We start from the raw sequence: 20,460 nt of genomic DNA, 5'->3' as shown, positions 1-20,460 counted from the left end.
CAGCCCCTGCGCCCCCACCCTAAATGTGCTCCCCCTGCCTGGCTGGCCATTCCCTGCGAAGCCCCCGGACTGGTAGTTTGCTCATCCTGCCTCCCTGCGCTGCCAGGCATTTCCTGGCCTAGCGAGTAGTATCCTTCCGCCAGGGTCGTCACCCCTGGGTCTGTGCAAGTATTTCTCCTCAGGTCTGTGGGGCTGGAGGGACTTTTTTTTAATATCGTTAATATCGACTCGGCCCCTTTAAGAAGGGGCTGGGCTCCCAGTGATCTCTTGTGATGCCCGCTCCTTCCTGGTGCCATAATTCACCTCTTGCAGTGTCCCAAAATGGCATCTCTACTGCAGAAGAACCTGTTGGAGATCTGCACACAGGCCCTGCCCTCAGTAAGGACTTCTACCAGCTGATCGGAAGGAGGTGGATGAACGGTAAGACTAATACGTATTGGTATACCGTTTAACAGTTTAATATTTTAGATCCATAGTTCCACAGGGTCTTTCAAGCCAGCAAACTTACCAATATTGCTAAGAACCTGATATATGGACTATGAATTCTTAAGTATGTATCTGACTACTTGGACCATTTAGCAACTCTCTTCTTGTTCTTTTCCTTTTCTAATAAACCTTTAGTTTTAGATACTAAAAGATTGCCTGGCAACATGGTATTGTGGGTAAGATCCAAACTAAAATTGGTCTGGTAATGGCCCTTTGCGATTCAGAAGAACATTTTGTATAGTGAGCAGTTTTTTAAAATAACTCCTCATCTTATTGGAATGCAATAAAGGGAGCTGTGTGATTTCTTTTTTCAGCTTCTTGATAACCAGTGTGGGGAATCAGAACACTTTGATTGGGGAGTCTAATGTCAGTGTTAACCACCAGTTCTGAGAGCATCTGCTCTCCTTTTCGCAGCCTGCCCCAACTTTGGCATTTTCAGTGAGGACTACCATAGGCACCCCGGGTCACATAAAGCACCCTCAATCTGCCCTGTGGTAGTTGCTCAGCTTTGGATAAATACTTAATCATTTGGAGCAGGGAGGCTGGACCTGAGGTCTCCTGGGGTGCCCTAACAACCAGTTTACAGAGTCAGTTCATTTTCTCTGTGGCCCAATGACTATTTAAGCATTGATTCGAAGTGGAGCAGCATCAACAGAGAAGACTAAGAGCACTCCTCGGATTACTCCAAGAGATGGGTTCCTGACTATAGATCGCTAACAGAGACAGGTGCCTCCTCACTGCCCAAACTGAGGCACCTACCCCTTTGAGAACAACTGAGCTTAGGACACACACACCCCTGGCTATTTTATGCAAGCTTCACTTTCCTAGCATGCTGGCTTTGTAGCTCAGTGGCTTTCAACTTTTTCTAAACAACCGTACCCCCTTCAGGAGTCTGATTTGTCTTGTATACCCCAAGTTTCAACTCACTTAAAAACTACTTGCTTACAAAATCAGACAGAAAAATACAAAATTGTCACAGCACGCTACTACTGAAAAATTGCATACTTTCTCATTTTTATCATATAATTATAAAATAAATCAACTGGAATATAAATATAATACTTATATTTCAGTGCATAGTATACAGAGCAGTATAAACAAGTCATTTACTTTGTAGTTACATCACTAGTGATTTTTATGTAGCCTCTTGAAAAAATAGTCAAATTTCTAGATGAGTTGATGTAACCCCATGGAAGACCTCTGCATACCCTGGGAGGTACATGTACCCCTGGTTGACAAGCACTGGTGTAGATCACAGTTTAAGGTGCCTAACTCTCCCATGCATAGTAGCGGCATCTCAGTAGCTGACTCAGGCTCAGTGGATCCCAGGGTTGTTCCCAGGATGCTCGGCGTTGCAACGCCTAAGCAGGGCCGGTGCAAGGATATTTTGCGCCCTAGGCGAAACTTCCACCTTGCGCCCCATGCCCCTACTTTCCCCAGAGCATCGCTTATTAAAATCTTTCAAAAATGAATACTGCATAATGTGGCATTGTTCATTAGAATTAATACACGCTCGGCTTGAAAATTTATTAATTTCACTATTTAGTCTACATATTTAATCAAAATAAATGAATAACCTGACAGTGTTGACATTATTATTGTTTTCACTTTGCACAAAATAGCATGGATCTTAAAATAAATCACATACATTAAACACAATATACTGTCACAGACTAACACGTTATAATTTAGAATTTATTTTTCCACGCCTTCAGTTTAGCAAATTTAGAAACAAGTTCCTCCAAGTCAATGCTACAAGCAATGTCATGTTCTATTGACAAGGTAGATAGCCCAACAAGTCTTTGTTGCAACACTGATGTTCTCACGTATGTTTTTATCAACTTGAGCTTCGAGAAGCTTCGCTCACCACTGGCCACAGAAACTGGGAGAGTCAAGAGGATGCGAAGAGCAGTAACTGTGTTGGGGACACTATCTGTCAGCTTATTTTTCCAAAGGAAGTTCAATACATGTTGTGGTGATGCACTTTTTGGACTCATCTTGTAATAGCTTGCAATTCATTGCACAAGTCAAAGGCATCAATATCTTTGGATTCACCATGTTGCAAAGCTTGCTCCAGATTCAAGCAATGTTCCATAATTTGCTTTGGTCTTGTATTTTGCAAACTGTAAACATCATATAGGAAGCCAAATACTGAACTAATTTGCTGCATCAATGTTAATCTTTCTTCAACCGAATGTATTGTTGTGTCGATGACTGCAAAGTAAAAGTTCACTTTGAATTTTTCTTTTGGATTATAAATAGGTTTGTCATCTGCTTCATATGTGAACTGCTTCCTCTTTTTTCTAATACAGATTGTATCTGGTTCAAAAAGTGCCAGTACATCCAACTCCTCCGCAAGTTCACCTGCATCTACCAATGTTTTCTCAAAGTCTATGTCAATTCTGTGGCCTACAAGAAACTTCTTGATTTCTCCAAGTTGATTAATGGCATCACTTATGTCAAATTCTTTCGCCTGAAGTTGTTTGCGAATCATGTTGATCTCAAACAATATGTCATACCACACAACAAGAGAAACAAGAGAAACAAGAAACTTGAAACTAGAAATGGCTTTTGCAAGATCCTTTGCATCAACTTGTGACATATTGCCAGATGATCCAGTTAGAGTAGTGTTATCATAGATCTCTAGCAGAGCATCATAGATGTCACCAAGCTGATAGCGAAGAGGTTTCAAGGCATCAATTCGACTTTCCCATCTTGTTTCACTCAATGGTTTAACTGTGAGATTAGATACGTGGTGTGTTAGAACTTCCCAGTGATGTGTAGAAGCGGAGGAATACACATAAACATGCTATACTAAATCAAAGAAGGCGGTTGCCTCCAAACAACACTTTGCAGCATCACTAACAACCACATTCAATTAATGTGCACTGCAAGGAATGAAAAAGGCTCGTGGATTAATATCCAAAATTATTTGTTGGACACCATTTTCTTTCCCTTTCATATTGCTCCCATTGTCGTAGCCTTGACCACGCAAGTTTTCTATAGGCAGTGACATCTCTTCTAACTGATGAAGAATAGTTTCTGTCATACCAGCTCCAGTTGTCTCCGTAAGCGACACCAATCCCAAGAAGTGTTCCTTTATGCATACTGATTCAGTCTCATTCTCTGTCTCTGAAGTAGGCCTATCCACAAACTGAACGTTCATGGTCATTTGTTCAACATGGCCTGCATCTGGTGTACAATCTAGAATGACTGAAAAGTATTTTGCAGCACGAGCAGATGCTAGGATTTTTTGTTTGATGGCATTGGATAGAAGCTGAATAAGTTCATTCTGTATGCCTTTCCCTAGGTAATGTACATGCATCTCCTTGTCCTTAATCCTGCGAAGACGCTCATCCAGGGGTCAGTCCTGGGGCCGGTTTTGTTCAATATCTTCATAAATGATCTGGAGGATAGTGTGGATTGCACTCTCAGCAAATTTGCGGATGATACTAAACTAGGAGGAGTGGTAGATAAGCTGAAGGGCAGGGATAGGATACAGAGGGACCTAGACAAATTGGAGGATTGGGCCAAAAGAAATCTGATGAGGTTCAATAAGGATAAGTGCAGGGTCCTGCACTTAGGACGGAAGAATCCAATGCACCGCTACAGACTAGGGAACGAATGGCTAGGCAGCAGTTCTGCGGAAAAGGACCTAGGGGAGACAGTGGACGAGAAGTTGGATATGAGTCAACAGTGTGCCCTTGTTGCCAAGAAGGCCAATGGCATTTTGGGATGTACAAGTAGGGGCATAGCGAGCAGATCGAGGGACGTGATCGTCTCCCTCTATTCGGCATTGGTGAGGCCTCATCTGGAGTACTGTGTCCAGTTTTGGGCCCCATACTACAAGAAGGATGTGGAAAAATTGGAGAGAGTCCAGCGAAGGGCAACAAAAATGATTAGGGGTCTGGAACACATGACTTATGAGGAGAGGCTGAGGGAACTGGGATTGTTTAGTCTGCAGAAGAGAAGAATGAGGGGGGGATTTGATAGCTGCTTTCAACTACCTGAGAGGTGGTTCCAGAGAGGATGGCTCTAGACTATTCTCAGTGGTAGAAGAAGACAGGACAAGGAGTAATGGTCTCAAGTTGCAGTGGGGGAGGTTTAGGTTGGATATTAGGAAAAACTTTTTCACTAGGAGGGTGGTGAAACACTGGAATACGTTACCCAGGGAGGTGGTAGAATCTCCTTCCTTAGAAGTTTTTAAGGTCAAGCTTGACAAAGCCCTGGCTGGGATGATTTAATTGGGGATTGGTCCTGCTTTGAGCAGGGGGTTGGACTAGATGACCTCCTGAGGTCCCTTCCAACCTTGATATTCTATGATTCTATGAAGCGGGTCAAACAAAGCTAGATATTCCACAAATTTGAGGACGTTCCCATTACCACAAGTGTGCAGGTTGTTTTGTGTTCCCTGAAAGGCCAGGTTTTGTATACCAAGAACTCTGACCAAAGCAATCAGATGTTTTAGTATTTGCTGCCAATACTTTTCTTCTTGCTTAAAGAAGCACAAATGTTCTTCATCAATTGTTCTCTCATATTTCAATCACAGTTCAAGTTCCTTCCATGTTTAAACATTTATCAAATATTGACTGCTTTTCTTGTGCTCTGAAAGAATTGCAGACATGTTTTTCCAATCCCTTGAGCCTTTTCCAGAAAGAGATGATGTGCCAATAGTACAACTGGCAAACAACTTGCAGCAGAAGCAAAAGCAGAATCATTTGATGTGGAATACTGCAGCCACTGATGGTGCATTTCTTCTTCATTAACAAGCCTACGTTTGAAATGAATTGTCGAGAATTTTCTTTGCTTACTATCTTTGGGAAATCGAACTGCTGAACTTGTTCCAGCTCATGTTCCACCAAAATTTGTCTGACTTGATCATCGCATTTGGCCCAAGTAGCAGGATCTCTAAAGCTCAAATTCAAACAAGTGACATTTTCGCTTTCACGTTCTTCCAAGTTTTGATCCTCATGTGTTTCATATGATTCTTCTGCAATATTCAGATTATGTTCTTCAAACTCTTCTTTAACTTGTGAAACTGTCATCCCGACCTCCATCTCTGCTTGATCCTTTGGCATTGGACTACCTTCATCTCTGGCCAGTGGACGTTGATACCTCAGAAACGAACCTTCTTGCTTTCTTTCTTCTTTTTGCTTATCAGCCTTCTGCTTACAAAACTGTGCCCCAGACAATTTTTCTCTATCTGCCATGAGGCTGTTTCAACTGAAACTGAAAAAATTGAAATTTTATTCCTATCAGTTCTTTTGCTTGTTCACTGTTAAAAGTAAAGGATAGAGAACATGTCACTTACCAACTATGAGTCACTCTTTGAATTTCATCAACGGGTTAGGTGGGGAAGAGAAGCACACTGGGTTCAGTCAGTGATGGTTCGAGTTTGGCCAGGAGGAGAAGGGAAGCAGAATGGGTTTGGGTCAGCGGGGGATTGGGTTTGGCTAGGGAGCGAAAGGGAAGCAGACCAGGTTGAGTCAGTGGGGTATCAGGTTAGGCGGGGAAGGGAAGCAGACTGGGTTCGGTCAGTGGGGGTTCGGGTTTGGCTGGAGAGTGCAAGGGGAGTAGACTGGGTTTGGTCACCTGGAGAATCGGGTTTGGCTGGGAAGGGAGGATAGGGTGCAATCTGGGTTTGGCTGGGTGGCGGCGTAGGATTCAAAGAGCCATAAGGTGAAATGGGCGCTCTCCTCTCCAGTCCCTGACATGCAGCAGCGGGCCAAGTGCACTTGCAACAGGGCAATGGGAGCGTGTCGCCTGCTTTGCCTTCACAAGTCCGTCCTGTGCCCTGGCTGAGGAGTTGAATGCTGGGCTCTTGCTCCGGCAGCAGGGGCGTGGGGCAGGCAGGATAATGTATCTACCAACACAGCAATCTGTAGAATTATCGATTCACAATCAAAGGACTTCACTGGATTTCTAAATGGCAGCAGTCGGAGATCAATTCATTGGGAACATGGTTTTTATCACCTGCCTACAGTCTGCAATCTAATCAAAGGACTTCACTAACCACTGGCTTTCTAAAAGGCAAGAGAGCAATTTATTGGGAGCGTGGTTCTTTTACGTCCTCCCTACCGTCTGCAATCTGCTGCCAGCCTCTTGATTGATATATGGTCCTACTTTTGGGGACCACTTTTTGGCACCCCCAAATCTTGGCCCCCTAGGCAGCTGCCTAGTTTGCCTAGTGGTTGCACCAGCCATGCACGTAAGTGCCTTTGTTGACCCCAGGCCTTACTCTCTCCCGGCCTCAGTTCCCCATCTACGGACTGGGCCAGCAGCGCTGTTCACAGCCCATTGGTGCCCCCAGGGGCTCAGGCGCTGCCCTGAGGAGGACGGGGAAAGGGACAGGCAGAGGCGGGTCAGGCCAGGGTCCCTGGCGCCTCACATGCCCCCAGCCGTTGCAGCCGCTCTCTGGCGGTGCGGAAGCAAACGTGACTGCTCGGGCTCATCCCGCGACAGGTGCCCCCTCTCCCCCGGCCAGGAGACCAGGGACCCAGCCGCCCCGCCCCCGGACAGGTAGAAACCGCCGCCCCGCGCTCTCCAGACCCCACCTTGAGCCGGTTCCCGCCTCCTCCTGCCGCCGCTTCCCAGAGTGCACCGCGGCTGGGGCTGGAAACAGAGTCACCCGCGCTCCGCCTCACGGGGCCTTGGCCCAGCTGCCGCCCGCCCCGCCCCGCCCCGCGCCCACTCACCCCGAGCGACCGTTCCCGCTGGTGTCATGGCTGCCAGCGCCGCCCCTCGGCTCGCAGCACGTGGGGCGCAGCCGCCCCGGTGATTGGCGGGGCAGGGCCGGAGTTGACCTTTGCCCGGGAACCGCCGCTGCCGGGGGCATGTCTCCAACCCGCCTGTGAGCGCCCGGGGAGCCGGGCCCATGGATCGCAGCGAGCCGCCGCCGCCGCCGGAGGTGGCCGAGGGGGAGGATTTCGGTTACCGGCTCTTCCCGGAGCGGCGCAGCGAGGCCAAGCCGCCGCGCAGCTTCCTGGCCACCAGCCTCTTCACCTTCAACCACAAGTGCCGGGTGATGCTGAAGATCGCCCTGGACACAAGTAGGCACCGAGGGGGGCTCCCGAGCCCTGGGGGCGCGGCGGGGTCGGCTCTGAGCGCGGGGGTTGAGGGGCCTGCCAGGCCGGGGGCGCGGAGCTTCTCGCCCAGGGGCCGGGTGTCGTGTGAGAAGCGGCTGCCCGGTGCTGCCAGTAGCAGTTACTGATACTAGAGCTGCTCGCTGACCTAATGTGCCAGGGGGCCGCGGGGAGCGAACTGGGGCCAGTGGCAGTTACGGATCCGTAGGGCTGTTCTTATTTGCTGACTTGTCCGAATTTGCTGAAACTTGACCGTGGTGTGGGATGGAAGCAAAGTCTTCAGCTTCCAGAGGACCCTGCCTGGTGTCCCTAAGTGTCCATTACTTCTTAATGGGGTGAGGGCATTTAAACATCATGCGTTTTGCGGCTTCATTTCCTGCGCTAACACAACATAGCAAGTGCAGTACCTGAAACACGGATGTCCTTGCTAAAGCTATTAGCATGTACTTATACATATTTTGAATGAGTATTTGTTCTTAAAATATACATTAAATATCACAGTGACAGGCATCTGCACACTTACAAAGGTAAACGATGAAGTGCTAAGACAGGGATGGGCAAACTTTTTGGCCCGAGGGCCACATCTGGGTATGGAAATTGTATGGCAAGCCATAAATGCTCACAAAATTGGGTTGGGTGCAGGAGGGGGTGAGGGCTCTGGCTGGGGGTGCGGACTCTGGGGTGGGGCCAGAAATGAGGAGTTCAGGGTACAGGACGGGAGTCTCCAGGCTGGGGCAGGGGGTTGGGATGTGGGGGGACGGACGGACAGGGTGAGGGCTCTGGCTGGAGATGCGGGCTCTGGGGTGGGACTGGGGATGAGGGATTTGAGGTGTAGGAGGGTTGGCTCCAGGCTGAGACCGAGGGGTTTGGAGGGCAGGAGGGGGATCGGGTGGGGACTGGGACACGGGGGGGTGGAGGGGGTTAGGGCTCTGGCTGGGGGTGCAAGCTGTGGGGTGGGGCCATAAATGAGGAGTTCAGAGTGTGGGAGGGGACTCTGGGCTGGGGCAGGGGAGTTAAGGGCCCCGGCTGGGGATGAGGGGTTTGGGGTGCAGAGGGGGCTCCGGGCTGGGATCGAGGAGTTTGGAGGGCGGGAGGGGGATCAGGGCAGGAGCTTGGGACGCAGGAGGGGCTCAAAGGTACAGGCTCCGGGCAATGCTTCTCTCAACTAGCTCCTAGAAGCAGTGGCATATCCCTCCTCCAGCTCTTACCAGAGGTGTGGCCAGGCCTCGGAGTACCACATCAGGGGGCGGGGCGGGGGGGTGCTCACCTCAGGTGGCTCCCCATCCCTGCTGCTCCTGGCGGAGGCGTGGCCAGGCAGCTCTGCAAGCAGGCATGTGCCAGGCTGTCTCTGTCTGAAGGCACCACCTCCTGCAGCTCCCATTGGCCGCAGTTCCTGGCCATGGGCTGGGAGCCACAGAGTCAGTACTTGGGTCGGGGGATGGAGACAGCGTGCCTGGAGAACTGCCTGGCCGTGCCTCCGCCAGCAATAGCAGGGACAGGGAGCTGCCGGAGGGGAGCCCCCCATCTGGAACCCTGCACCCCAACTCCTTGCCCCAAACTCCCTCCCAGAGTGTGCCCCACAGCCCCTCCCACACTCCAGCCCCCTGCTGGCCCCACACCAACCGCACTATAAATCGGACTTTCCGTGCAGATCAGAGATGCCGGTTTACAGAGCTTGCTGGTTGACGAAGTGCTGGATAAAAGAGCTTTTACTGTATTGATTTTGGCAGTGCAGTGGGCAGTGCGGGGGGGGGGGGGGTGGATATTTGGAGCTTTTGGCATCTGTGAAGATACTGTAGGAATTGGTTTAATTGTGAGTAACTGGATGTTTCTGTTAAAGTGACCACCTCTAAAAAGCCCCTTCATTGTTCTTGGGCTTTTGTCTTGCTATGTAACTTTCCTTGTTCATCTTCCATATCTGCACTAATTCTGGTTAATTAATTAAGAAAATAACCTTCCAGAAGTGGCTGCTATATGTTCTTTTTACCCAGAAGGCCCTTTTCTGTAGATTGAGGGCATATACTAATTCTACACTTAGTCTCCATTATTATACACTGAGGCTGGGTGTACACTACATTAACAGTATCAGAAAGGGACTTTTCTTATTGTCGTAGTAAATCCACCTCTCTGAGAGGCCACAGCTAGGTTGACCAAAGTTTTAGGTGGAGGTCTGGCCTGACACTACATTACGCTAAGTTCTGTACAGAATTCAGAAGTGGCCTCTACACAAGCATTTGCTATTTAAACTATGTCTGTGTGCCCTGCAGTGAATTGAGCATTGTGTGGCTTTGAATGTCATTTTTAATTAATCTGAACTAGGACAATTGTAAATTGACTTCTCAGCCAGTGCTTTTCCAAAGAAAGTCATGCTGCTCTTACTTTAAGATGCAGTGTCAATTCATCACCATATAATGATAATTGCATAAATCTCACTTCGTAATTATCTTTTATGTAATAAATAACTGAACTGTACTTGCTGTACAAAATTTTGTGTAGAGAAATTGATTGCAGCATTGTTTTTCTAGGTCCTTATGCTCAACTTCTTCTTGATGCTATGAAGCAGTCTGGCTGGTAGGTCAACCTCTGACTTGTGTGTTCTATATTGACTTCTGGTATGATGGGATAGCCTAATTTTGGCAATTAATTGGTCTTTGATTATAAGCAGTAAATATTCCCAATGGCCTGTGATGGGATGTTAGATGGAGTGGGATCTGAGTTACTACAGAGAATTCTTTCCTGGGCATCTGGCTGGTGAATCTTGCCCACATGCTCAGGGTTTAGCTGATCGCCATATTTGGGGTTGGGAAGGAAATTTCCTCCAGGGCAGATTGGTAGAAGCCCTGGGGGTTTTTCGCCTTCCTCTACAGCGTGGGACACGGGTCACTTGCTGGAGGATTGTCTGCACCTTGAAGTCTTTAAACCATGATTTGAGGACCTCGATAGCTCAGACATAGGTTAGGGGTTTGTTACAGGAGTGGGTGGGTGAGATTCTGTGACCTGCGTTGTGCAGGAGGTCAGACTAGATGATCATAATGGTCCCTTCTGACCTTAAAGTCTATGAATCTATAGTGAATGGATTTTCCTTAGCAATCTTATTTAAAATTTCCCTCTAACATCATACTTCTTGACCTTTCAGCACTGTTCATAAAGATCGGCACTTTGCCTGTGAAGACTGTGATGGGTGTGTCAGTGGAGGTTTTGATGCTGCAACATCACAGGTGGGCATTGATGTTGACTATTTTAATACCCTACAAAGTGAAAAAGATTACAAGAACATGTATTTATAATCAAAATCAGATTTTTAAATGTTGGAAGTTTGATTTAAATACATAAAAGAAAGTTAACTTTAAAATTTGGTAGATCCATGCTTATCCTTAGCTACCGACGCTTCTTTGTAAAGTGCTTTGAGCTGTGTTAATGAAAAGCACTATGTACGCGTTATTATTTGGAGATAACACCACTAATCTTAGTACACAGCAGGTTGAAGCCATGGTTAATGGAGAAAAATAGTGGGATCCTCAAAGTTCTCAGTGATGCAGATGACCTGCCTGGGATCTTTGAGGGATTGTAGGATAACTATAAAATGAAAGAATTAGGGTTATCTTAAATTTGTTTAAGGAAATATATGTGTTGTAAAGAAAGGCCCATACTAGCAAGTAGAAGGAAGGCCTTGAAAATAATGAGTTACAGGCCAGAAGAAATTAACTAAGGGAGGATGTCTGATTCAAAGAATAATAAAATAAAAGAGAGCTTCTGAAAAGAAGGCCTCTGATCAATGGGGTGACTGCAGATTAGTTTTAAATAAGAAAGAGAATCTGTCTTAAAATGAGCCAGCACGGCCCTAACAACCCCACGTACCAGTGTTACCTAAAAATTAGGGCCTATGTAAACCCAGATGCAAAGGAAAACCCATTTGGTCAGCAAGAAGGAGGGGAAGAGATTGTAAATCTTATCTGGATTAAGACTGGAAATAAGGGTGCACAATCTCAAGTTGTTTTTTAGCTGATGTCAGTAATTGGCAATGACATCTCTTGATTGTTAAAGGGTATAAAATGTAAATTCTTAAAGGGTTCAATGCTAATACTTGCCTGACCATGGTGGAGCCAACCAATATGATGGAATACATCCAATATTCAAGGAGCTGACAGAGGCGATATCTGAGCCATTAGAAAAAAAATGGAAGAGATTATAGAGGACTGGAAGGGGGCAAATACACAGTAGAACCTCAGAGTTACGAACACCTTGGGAATAGAGGTTCGTAACTCTGAACAAAATGTTATGGTTGTTCTTTCAAAAGTTTACAACTGAACATTACTTAATACAGCTTAGAAACTTTACTATGCAGAAGAAAAATGCCGCTTTTAACCATCTTAATTTAAATGAAACAAGCACAACGTTTCTTTACTTGCTAAATCTTTTTTTAAACTTTCCTTTTTTTTTTAGTAGTTTACGTTTACAGTACTGTACTGTATTTGATTTCTATGTTTGTTTTTTGGTTTTTTGGTCTCTGCTGCTGCCTGATTGTGTACTTCCAGTTCCCAGTGAGGTGTGTGGGTGACTGGTCAGTTTGTAACTCTGAGATTCTATTGTAGTGCCAATCTATACAAAGGAAAATAAGGACAACATGGGGAATTACAGACTAGTCAGCTTAAGTTCAGTACTCGGAAAGATAATGGAGCAAATCAAGTAATCAATTTGCAAATACCTAAACGATAATAAGATGATGAGTAACAATCAACATGGGTTTGTCAAGAACAAATTGTGTCAAACCAACCTAATAGCTTTCTTTGACAGGGTGAGTAGTGGGGAAGCGGTAGATGCGGTATACCCTGACTTTATAATGCTTTTGATACTGTCCCGTGTGACCTCATAAACAAACTAGGGAAATACAACCTAGATCGGGCGGGCAAACTTTGTGGCCCGAGGGCCACATTTGGGTATGGAAATTGTATGGCGGGCCATGAATGCTCACAAAATTGGAGTTGGGGTGCAGAAAGGGGTGAGGACTCTGGCTGGGGGTGTGGACTCTGAGCTGGGGCCAGAAATGAGGAGTTCAGGGTACAGGACGGGGCAGCTCCTGGCTGGGGTAGGGGGTTGGGTGGGGGGAAACAGGGATGGTGGCTCTGGCTGGAGGTGCGGGCTCTGGGGTGGGGTTGAGGGATTTGAAGTGCAGGAGGGTGCTCCAGGCTGGGACTGAGGGGTTCGGAGGGCAGGAGGGGGATCAGGACTGGGGTTGGGACATGGGGGAGAGGGGTTAGGGCTCTGGGATGGGGCCATAAATAAGGAGTTCAGGGTGCGGGAGGGGGCTCCAGGCTGGGGCAGAGGGGGTGAGGGCTCCGGCTGGGGGTGTAGGATCTGGGGTGGAGCAGAGGATAAGGGGTTTGGGATGCAGGAGGGGGCTCTGGGCTGGGATCGAGGGGTTCTGAGGGCAGGAGGGGGATCAGAGCATGGGCTTGGGGTGTGGGAGGGGCTCAAGGGTGCAGGCTCTGGGAGGTGCTTATCTCAAGCATCTCCTGGAAGCAGCGGCATGTCCTCTCTCCAGCTCCTACGCAGAGGAACGTCAGGGTGGCTCTGCACACTGCCCTGTCCTCAGGTGCCGTCCCTGCAGCTCCCATTGGCTGCAGTTCCCGGCCAATGGGAACTACAGGGGCGGTGCTTGGCGCAGGGGAAGCGCGCAGAGCTCCCTGGCTGCCCCAAATGTAGGAGCTGGAGGAGGGACATGCTGCTGCTTCCGGGACACACTTGCGCAGAACGCTGCGACACGCATGTGCAGAACGGAACCCATCTCCGTCTGGTGCGTGGGTGTGGGGCAAGCCCCAGACCCCGCTCGCCAGCAGGAGCTTGAGGGCAAGATGAAATTGGCTGGCAGGTTGGATGTGGCCCGCGGGCCGTAGTTTGCCCACCCCGACCTAGGTGGAGCTATTATAAGGTGGGTGCATAACTGTCTTGGAACTGTTTTCCAACCAGTAGTTAGCAGTGTTTCACAGTCAAGCTGGAAGGGCATATTGAGTGCAGTCCCACGGGGATTGTTCCTGGGTCTGCCTCTGTTCAATATCTTCATAAATGATTTAGATAATGACGTAGAGAGTACACTTATAAAGTTTAGGGTATTCCACTTAAGAAGGAACAGTCAGTTCGACACATAAGAAATGGGAAATGACTGTCTAGGAAGGAGTACTGCAGAAAAGTGGATTAAATATGAGTCAAAAGTGTAACACTGTTGCAAAAGAAGAAAACATCATTCTGGGATTTGTCAGCAAGAGTATTTTAAGCAGACATGAGAAGTAATTCTTCCACTCTATTCTGTGCTGATAAGGCCTCAACTGGAGTGTTGTGTCCAGTTCTGATGTCACATTTCAGGAAAGATGTGGACAAATTGGAGAATGTCCAGAGGAGCACAACAAAAATGATTAAAGGTCTAGAAAATATGACCTATGAATGAAGAATGAAAAAACTGTGTTTGTTTAGTCTGGAGAAGAGCAGTCTGGGGGCGTTGGTTATAACAGTTTTCAAGTACATAAAAGGTTGTTCCTAACTGTCAGGATAGTTAAGCACTGGAACAAATTGCCTAGGAAGGTTATGCAATATCCATCATTGTAGGTTTTTAAAAACAGGTTAGATGAATATCTGTCAGGAATGATCTAGTTTTTACTTAGTCCTGCTTTAAGTATAGGGAACTGGACTAAATCTACTGAGGTCTCTTCCAGTCATACACATGTATGATTTAATGATTATGGGTCTAAGAACCCCTGGGTTTAGCCCATTTGTAAGTATCTTGATCAAATGCTTGTAAAATGTTGTTTTTTGTTTTTTGGTTTTTTTTTTTACTGTGGGGATGTAGTAAAGGGCTTATTAGTTAGGCTTTTAGGTATGTTTAGAGCAATTGTATAAATACTATTTGACCTTTGAATTTAATAAAGGAATTATGGTTAAATTAGTATTGTAGTGATTGCGTAAATAATTCCAACAGGATCGGGAGTAAAGCCAGTAATACTGTTCAAAGCTAGTATACTCTTGCAAGGAAAATTCCTTTAACTTTCTGCTAAAGACTTCCTATATTTTTGTTCTACAGATTGTTCTATGCCAGAACAATATTCATCAACAATCCCATATGAACCGAGTAGTTACGCATGAACTGATTCATGCTTTTGATCACTGTCGTGCACATGTTGACTGGTTCAGCAATGTCAAACATTTAGCCTGTTCAGAGGTAAGTCAATGTGCTTGTCACACACAAGTAGGCTTCTTACTTGAGTCTGAGTGTTACTGGTGGCTATTAGAGGTTTTGGTGCTGAGCCAAACATTCTGTTCTATCCAAACATAATTCAGTATAACTCCTTCTTCATCCTCCTCCCCCACCCACCTTTTGTTGGTTCAATCTAGAGATCAGATTTGTTCAAAGTACAAGTTGAAATACTATGTTTTGGAGTTTAACAAACAAATGTAATACATCATACATATTTATCTGCTTCTGATATGTAAAGAAGTGAACATTATCATGTTTCAATAGCTACAGAATAAAAACATGTAGATGATAGTACAGTATTTATAAAGTTCCTTTTTCTACAAATACTGATATTTTGTATAATCTTCATAGTAGTATATTAGAGTTCAAAAGTAAAGTTAATAACAGAAGTGACTTTTTCTGTAAAAATATTTACTTATTATTTCATTGACTGTAGCCTTAATAATCATAAACCTCTGTTCATGACACTCTAATCCTTTCCTGGAGAGTGGTTATTACCAGATTGAGTGGCACATAGCTGCTTGTGTAGCATGGAGAACTTGATGGATTATGAAACGAAACTAAGCTACTTACACAGGTTACTAATAGTTCATTTTGGAATATGAACCAGAATTATATGAATATATTTCCATGTAAATGTCATCTTTCTCATTTTGATAAAGTAGAAAATTTCCTCACTGTAACAAAAAAAATTATTCTATGCCAATAAAGATAATGTAAATATATAGAGTTAAATGGTGTCTGTGTCATTTTAGTTTAAAACATTTAGGAGTACTTTTCAAGAACTGTAAAGAATGATATCTGGAGTTGATAGCAGAAACTTACAGGTTTCATTGTAAAACTGCAGATTCAGTATTCTGTCCTAATGAGAGAAGTAATATAATGAATTTGCTACCAAAAAGTCAGATTTTATACAGGTACATGAAATTGTATATCATGTTTGCATTTGTTTTACCTGGAGAAGATGCACTTTAAGTGGAAGTCAGCTGTGATTTCTTTGTAATTCTTCTTAGAAATGAATTTGGTTTAGTATCTAGTAGCCACATATACAATATCATTAAAGCCCCTCTGGAATTCAGAAATTTCATTATCTACCTACCTGCTTTTTGTCTCTAAAGGAGTAATAGGGTGCCATTGTGCTGAATGTAAAAAATTAGAACTTAAGATTTAACACAAGATTGGGCTCAAACTTTTCTGGGAATTGCTTGCTTGTACTTTTTGGCCCGTTTTTTGTGTCTAAACAACTTTTGCCCTTTCAATCTTTTAAATTCACCAGTACAAATACTAGCTTCCTCTTATGAAACAATGATTTATTTTTTTTCTACACATGATTTTAATTTTTTTTTTTTTTAAATAAACTACTGGAGCAGTGTTTCCCATCCCAGAAGGTAGGCTATACCAAGGAAGCCTCAGACTAGTCTGGAGGAGGGAGAGAAAGTGCGAGGAAGAGAAATGTGCATGACTGTCTGTACTTCTCTTAATGAAGCTGTGTTCCTGCTACTGTGGAAAATGCAGCAGGTGGTTCTTTGAAAGCCACTTGCCTGCCTGCCTTGCTCTTACAGTAGTCCCTAATGCAGATGGCAACAGGAGCATCTCACAGGGTTTTCAAGTTCAAGCAGTGGCTCAGAGATCTATTTTTTTCTTCTCTACTCCCTGATCACTCATTTCATCTGCAAGAGCATGTATGACGTGGCCCTCCGGAGTCACCAATGGATATTCCCTCCAGAACAATATGTAGCCTTTATATAGGAGCGGGGAGGTACTATGAAAAGAAAAAAGCAAAAGTACAGGAAAGAGCAAAATCAGGGGAAAAGATGGTGGTCAATGAACCATGCCCTGGCATAGCTGACACCAAGAAGGCAAAGAAGGGTTCAGTGTTCCCCAGTTAAGCACAAAGAGGGAGAATCCACCAGAAGAATACTGGAAACTACTTCATTATATTAAGACTTACTGTAATGCTCTGACTTTTCCATTTATTTTCTGTGGTCTTTTGTTTTCATGATAGATTCGAGCTGCTAATCTCAGTGGAGACTGCTCACTCATAAATGAAATGACCAGATTTAAATTTGGATTAAAACAGCACCATCAGGTAAAGAAGACTGTGCCTTGTAAATACTGCTTACTTATGTTAAGGAACAGTACAGTATGGCTTTGGACTTTATTATCGTAGTCCATCAAGCAATACACCAACTCCCATTAAATTCCTAGCCACGATCTTACCACAGGAAAAACAGTAGATGATGGGAAATCATTGTAAATTTTGTATAATTTTATATTGCCCACCTACCCATCCATATCCGACTTTCGCCTGCCACTTCCCAAAACCTAAATTTTCCCCTCTAGCTCTCTCACCTTCAGTCCTTTTCCTTTCTGCCTCTCCTAGCTTCCCCTTCCTCAAGTCATCCCTACCTCTCTGTTTTTCTAAATTGCCTCCATACCACTGCCCCACACTCCCCAGCTCTCCCACCCATCTCCCTCCGCTCACCCCTGTATCTGAGGTGTTGGCTGTCATTCTTGTCAATTTCATGGTTCCATCTGGAACTGAAGCCAGGGTGAGTTGGGGCTCCTGCACCGACGAGTGGGGAGCTGAGAGCTGTGGGGAGGGGGGCGCACCGGGCTCCTGGTGGGGAGCCAAGAGCGCAGGGAGCTGATAGCCCAGGTGGGGAGCCGGTAGCTGATGGGGGGGGCAGCCAGGCTCTTGGTGGGGAGCTGCGTGCGGAGCTGAAAGTCTGGGCTCTTGTGCCCTCCCCCCCACCCCCCCCCACACACACACTGCCCTTCTAAAGTAAATGGAAGCGCTCCTTGTGAGGATGCACACCGCTGACAGGAGGAGGATTGTGTGGACATTAACCACCACAGTAGTTACTGCGGTGGCTGTAAGTCAACCTAACATAGGTTGACTTACGTTTTTAATACAGACATGCCCCCAGTGTCTCCTCACTCCATTGCCCTCTTCACAGTTTCTCCTTGTACCTGGCTCCTCTCCTCCCTTATATCTGTCTCCTAAGGAGGAGGGAGAGAAGAAACTGCTGCTGGATGGAAACCTGATTTGGTAGTGACTCCTCTTTGTCCCCCTGCTTCTATTGCTCCCAGGCCCTTTCAGGGGAGGGGCATAGGTGGGCCGGGATGGAGCTGAGCTGGCTGCAGCCTCTCCTGCCTTGTCAGAAGGATAAAACGGCTCCTTCTGGCAGTAGGCTCCAGTGAGACTCCTACTCTGTGCAGGAGCTAAATGGCAGCTGGCAGGAAGAGGAGAGCTGGCTGAATGCTGCTTCACGAAGCAGCAGCCTGTCTGTTCTCTGTCCCTTCTGCTATCCTTGCTCCTTCCCTTTCTAGCCAGCCAAATGTTCAGGAGACAAATACGTTGTTGATTCCCTCCATCCTACCTTGAAAGCTGCCAGAGACAGGTTGTCCCTATAATTAAGCCTGGATTCTGTTGTCCCACTCTTTGCCTAGTCATGCACACCTGTGCAAAGTTATAGCATTCTCATTTGGTATCATTTTACATTCACTGGCCATTGGTGTGGAATGCTACTGGGTCTCTACTCCAGTCCCTATGAATGCCCTGAGCCATGGAGTCCTGACCACCCCGTGATTGTGCAAGAGGCTTCTCTTGCTCAGAGGTTGGGAACATACCAGGGATTTGCTCCCTTCCCTCAGCTACCTTTGCATCTTCTCTGTCCATTTTCTACCAGCATTTGTTTTCCTCTATCATTCTAATTTGGGTAGGGAGCATCTGGCCCTGAAAACAGATTCCAGAGCTGTGCCATTGAAGATGGAAGGGCTCTAAATGAAGGATAAAACTGAAAGGAGAAGAACCTTCAAGATCAAGCTTTTAACATATCTTTTAAGACACTTTCCAAAGGGTTACATTTTTTTTTTAGAAGAAAAATTCCCGCAAAAAATAAGATTTTTGCATTGGTAGAATCAATGCATTTTTTAAAAAAAGCTAAATTAGGAGCTTGTGGTTTTTCCAGCTCGAACTACTGCTTAATAAATTAATTACAATGGGTAGTCAGTAAGAACAGAATAAGAGTGACTAGGGTTGACCAGAAGTGTCTTCTGAATTGGATTTTTTCTGAAGCTTTAGTTTTTGTTTCCTATGTATGGAAAGACTCAAAAGCCAGTTCAGAATATAAATTTAGTATAGAGTCAGACATGCAGCCCCTTAGTCAGGAAAGGCTCCCCAAGACTTCAGTGGGACTTTTACTTAAGTACAGATTACAGGACTGAACTTGAATAAATCTATTCCTGGCTGATCTAGAGCAGCAATTACTGACAGTGGCTTGGGGATCTTGTGTATCCTTTTCTTCTTTTTAGAGGAAAAGCCCAATAGGTAGCAGTTGCTACAGAAAGGTGGGATCAGGGAAAGTAACCACAGGAGGGGAGAGTGATGGCAGAGGAGTCAAGCCCTCTAGATCTTCTATTTGATGATAGTTGAAAAAGGCTAAGTGACACATGGCTGTTCAACTTGGAGCAGGTTTTCTCTTGTGTGAATGTCTAAGTTGTACACTTTTTTTTTTTTTTTTTTTTTTTTTTTACATAAAGCCAGAGTTTTAAACTGCATTTGAATTATTGCTACTCAAAGAAAAATAGCATTTCTTCTTATTACATGAAGATTTAGGTGCATAATGAAAATTAAATAGTTAATTTTAGATTAAAGAAAAATACATTTAAATGATCACAAGTTTGTTTTTGAGATCTGTCTATTTGGAATGGTGTCAGTTTTCTGTGATACATAATTAAGTGTAACCTTAATGTTGACGCACATGCAATAGGAACTAACATTTAGATAGATCTGTACAAAATGGTTTGTAACTTGTGACCTCAAATCGTAGCTACAATTTTTTCCCCCCATTTCTTTCAGACCTGTGTACGAGACCGAGCCATTCGCTCCATTTTGGCTGTTAGAAAAGTAAGCAAAGAAACAGCAGAAAAAGCTGTGGATGGAGTTTTTGACTCCTGTTTTAATGATCATGAACCATTCGGAAGAGTCCCACACAGTAGATCAGATGCCAAGTATGCTTACAGAAACTTTCAGAACCGGGATCGATATTATGCAAATTTGTAAAGGTGACTGTTAATCATTAGCAGTGTTGTCAAACTGAAAACTTAGGAAGGTGCTGGTGGAGAGAGGAAATTCTGACAAGTAAACTACAATTTTGTATGGAAAGCTTACATAAAAGCCAAGTTCCACTGATGAGTTAGAAATAATCTGAGTAAATGAACAAGAGCTGTAAACCATGTATTTCCTCACCTGTTTTTCAGTGTTTCTTTTGACATATCAGATGTTTAATCCACTCATTTCAATTAATGTGTAAATCTGCTCAGTCCAATTAAGAATTATTTTCAAAATGTCTTTTATCTTTCCTGAATAAAGTGATTTAAGATGTTCAGATTTTTACAAATTATGTGTTGTGTAGATATGTCTGTATAGGATATTGAAAACTGAGCATTCCTTTTTCAAAGTGGGTACCTAAAGTCAGGATCTTAAATCCACATATGGGCACTTAAGGCTAGGTCCACAAAGGGATTTAGGTGCTTAACTGCTGCTTCAGGTGCCTAAGTCCAATATTTAGATCCTCAAAACCTCTGTTGAGCTGCTGCCAAACCCTGTAGGTGACTACATTTCCTAGGCACCTACATTTT

At 45.0% G+C, this 20,460-nt stretch overlaps 2 protein-coding genes across 4 annotated transcripts in view; one reads left to right on the top strand and one right to left on the bottom strand.

Annotated features, from left to right (window-relative positions):
- The window catches only part of RPAP3 (RNA polymerase II associated protein 3), a 48,567-nt gene extending 41,317 nt beyond the window's left edge, over nt 1-7,250 (bottom strand). Inside the window, exon 1 of one of the 3 annotated variants that reach the window (XM_084649278.1) lies at nt 7,182-7,250. The gene's annotated coding sequence lies outside the window, so the exon portion shown is untranslated. The other 2 variants (XM_084649277.1, XM_084649279.1) reach the window with 2 other exon arrangements.
- A 94-nt stretch (nt 7,251-7,344) lies between these two features.
- Nucleotides 7,345-20,205, top strand: ATP23 (ATP23 metallopeptidase and ATP synthase assembly factor homolog). The gene is made up of 6 exons (XM_084649306.1): nt 7,345-7,535; nt 10,094-10,139; nt 10,705-10,786; nt 14,641-14,778; nt 16,820-16,903; nt 19,679-20,205. Exons 1-6 carry the CDS (start codon nt 7,361-7,363, stop codon nt 19,880-19,882), a joined length of 729 nt encoding a protein of 242 aa, XP_084505432.1. The 5' UTR covers nt 7,345-7,360; the 3' UTR covers nt 19,883-20,205.
- The last annotated feature ends 255 nt before the right edge of the window (nt 20,206-20,460 follow it).

This window comes from Lepidochelys olivacea (assembly GCF_965140295.1).
Source record: "Lepidochelys olivacea isolate rLepOli2 genome assembly, chromosome: 1".
Classification (NCBI taxonomy): Eukaryota; Metazoa; Chordata; order Testudines; family Cheloniidae; genus Lepidochelys; species Lepidochelys olivacea.
Note: the sequence above shows the minus strand (reverse complement) of the source record. Positions and strands in the feature narration are given on the sequence as shown.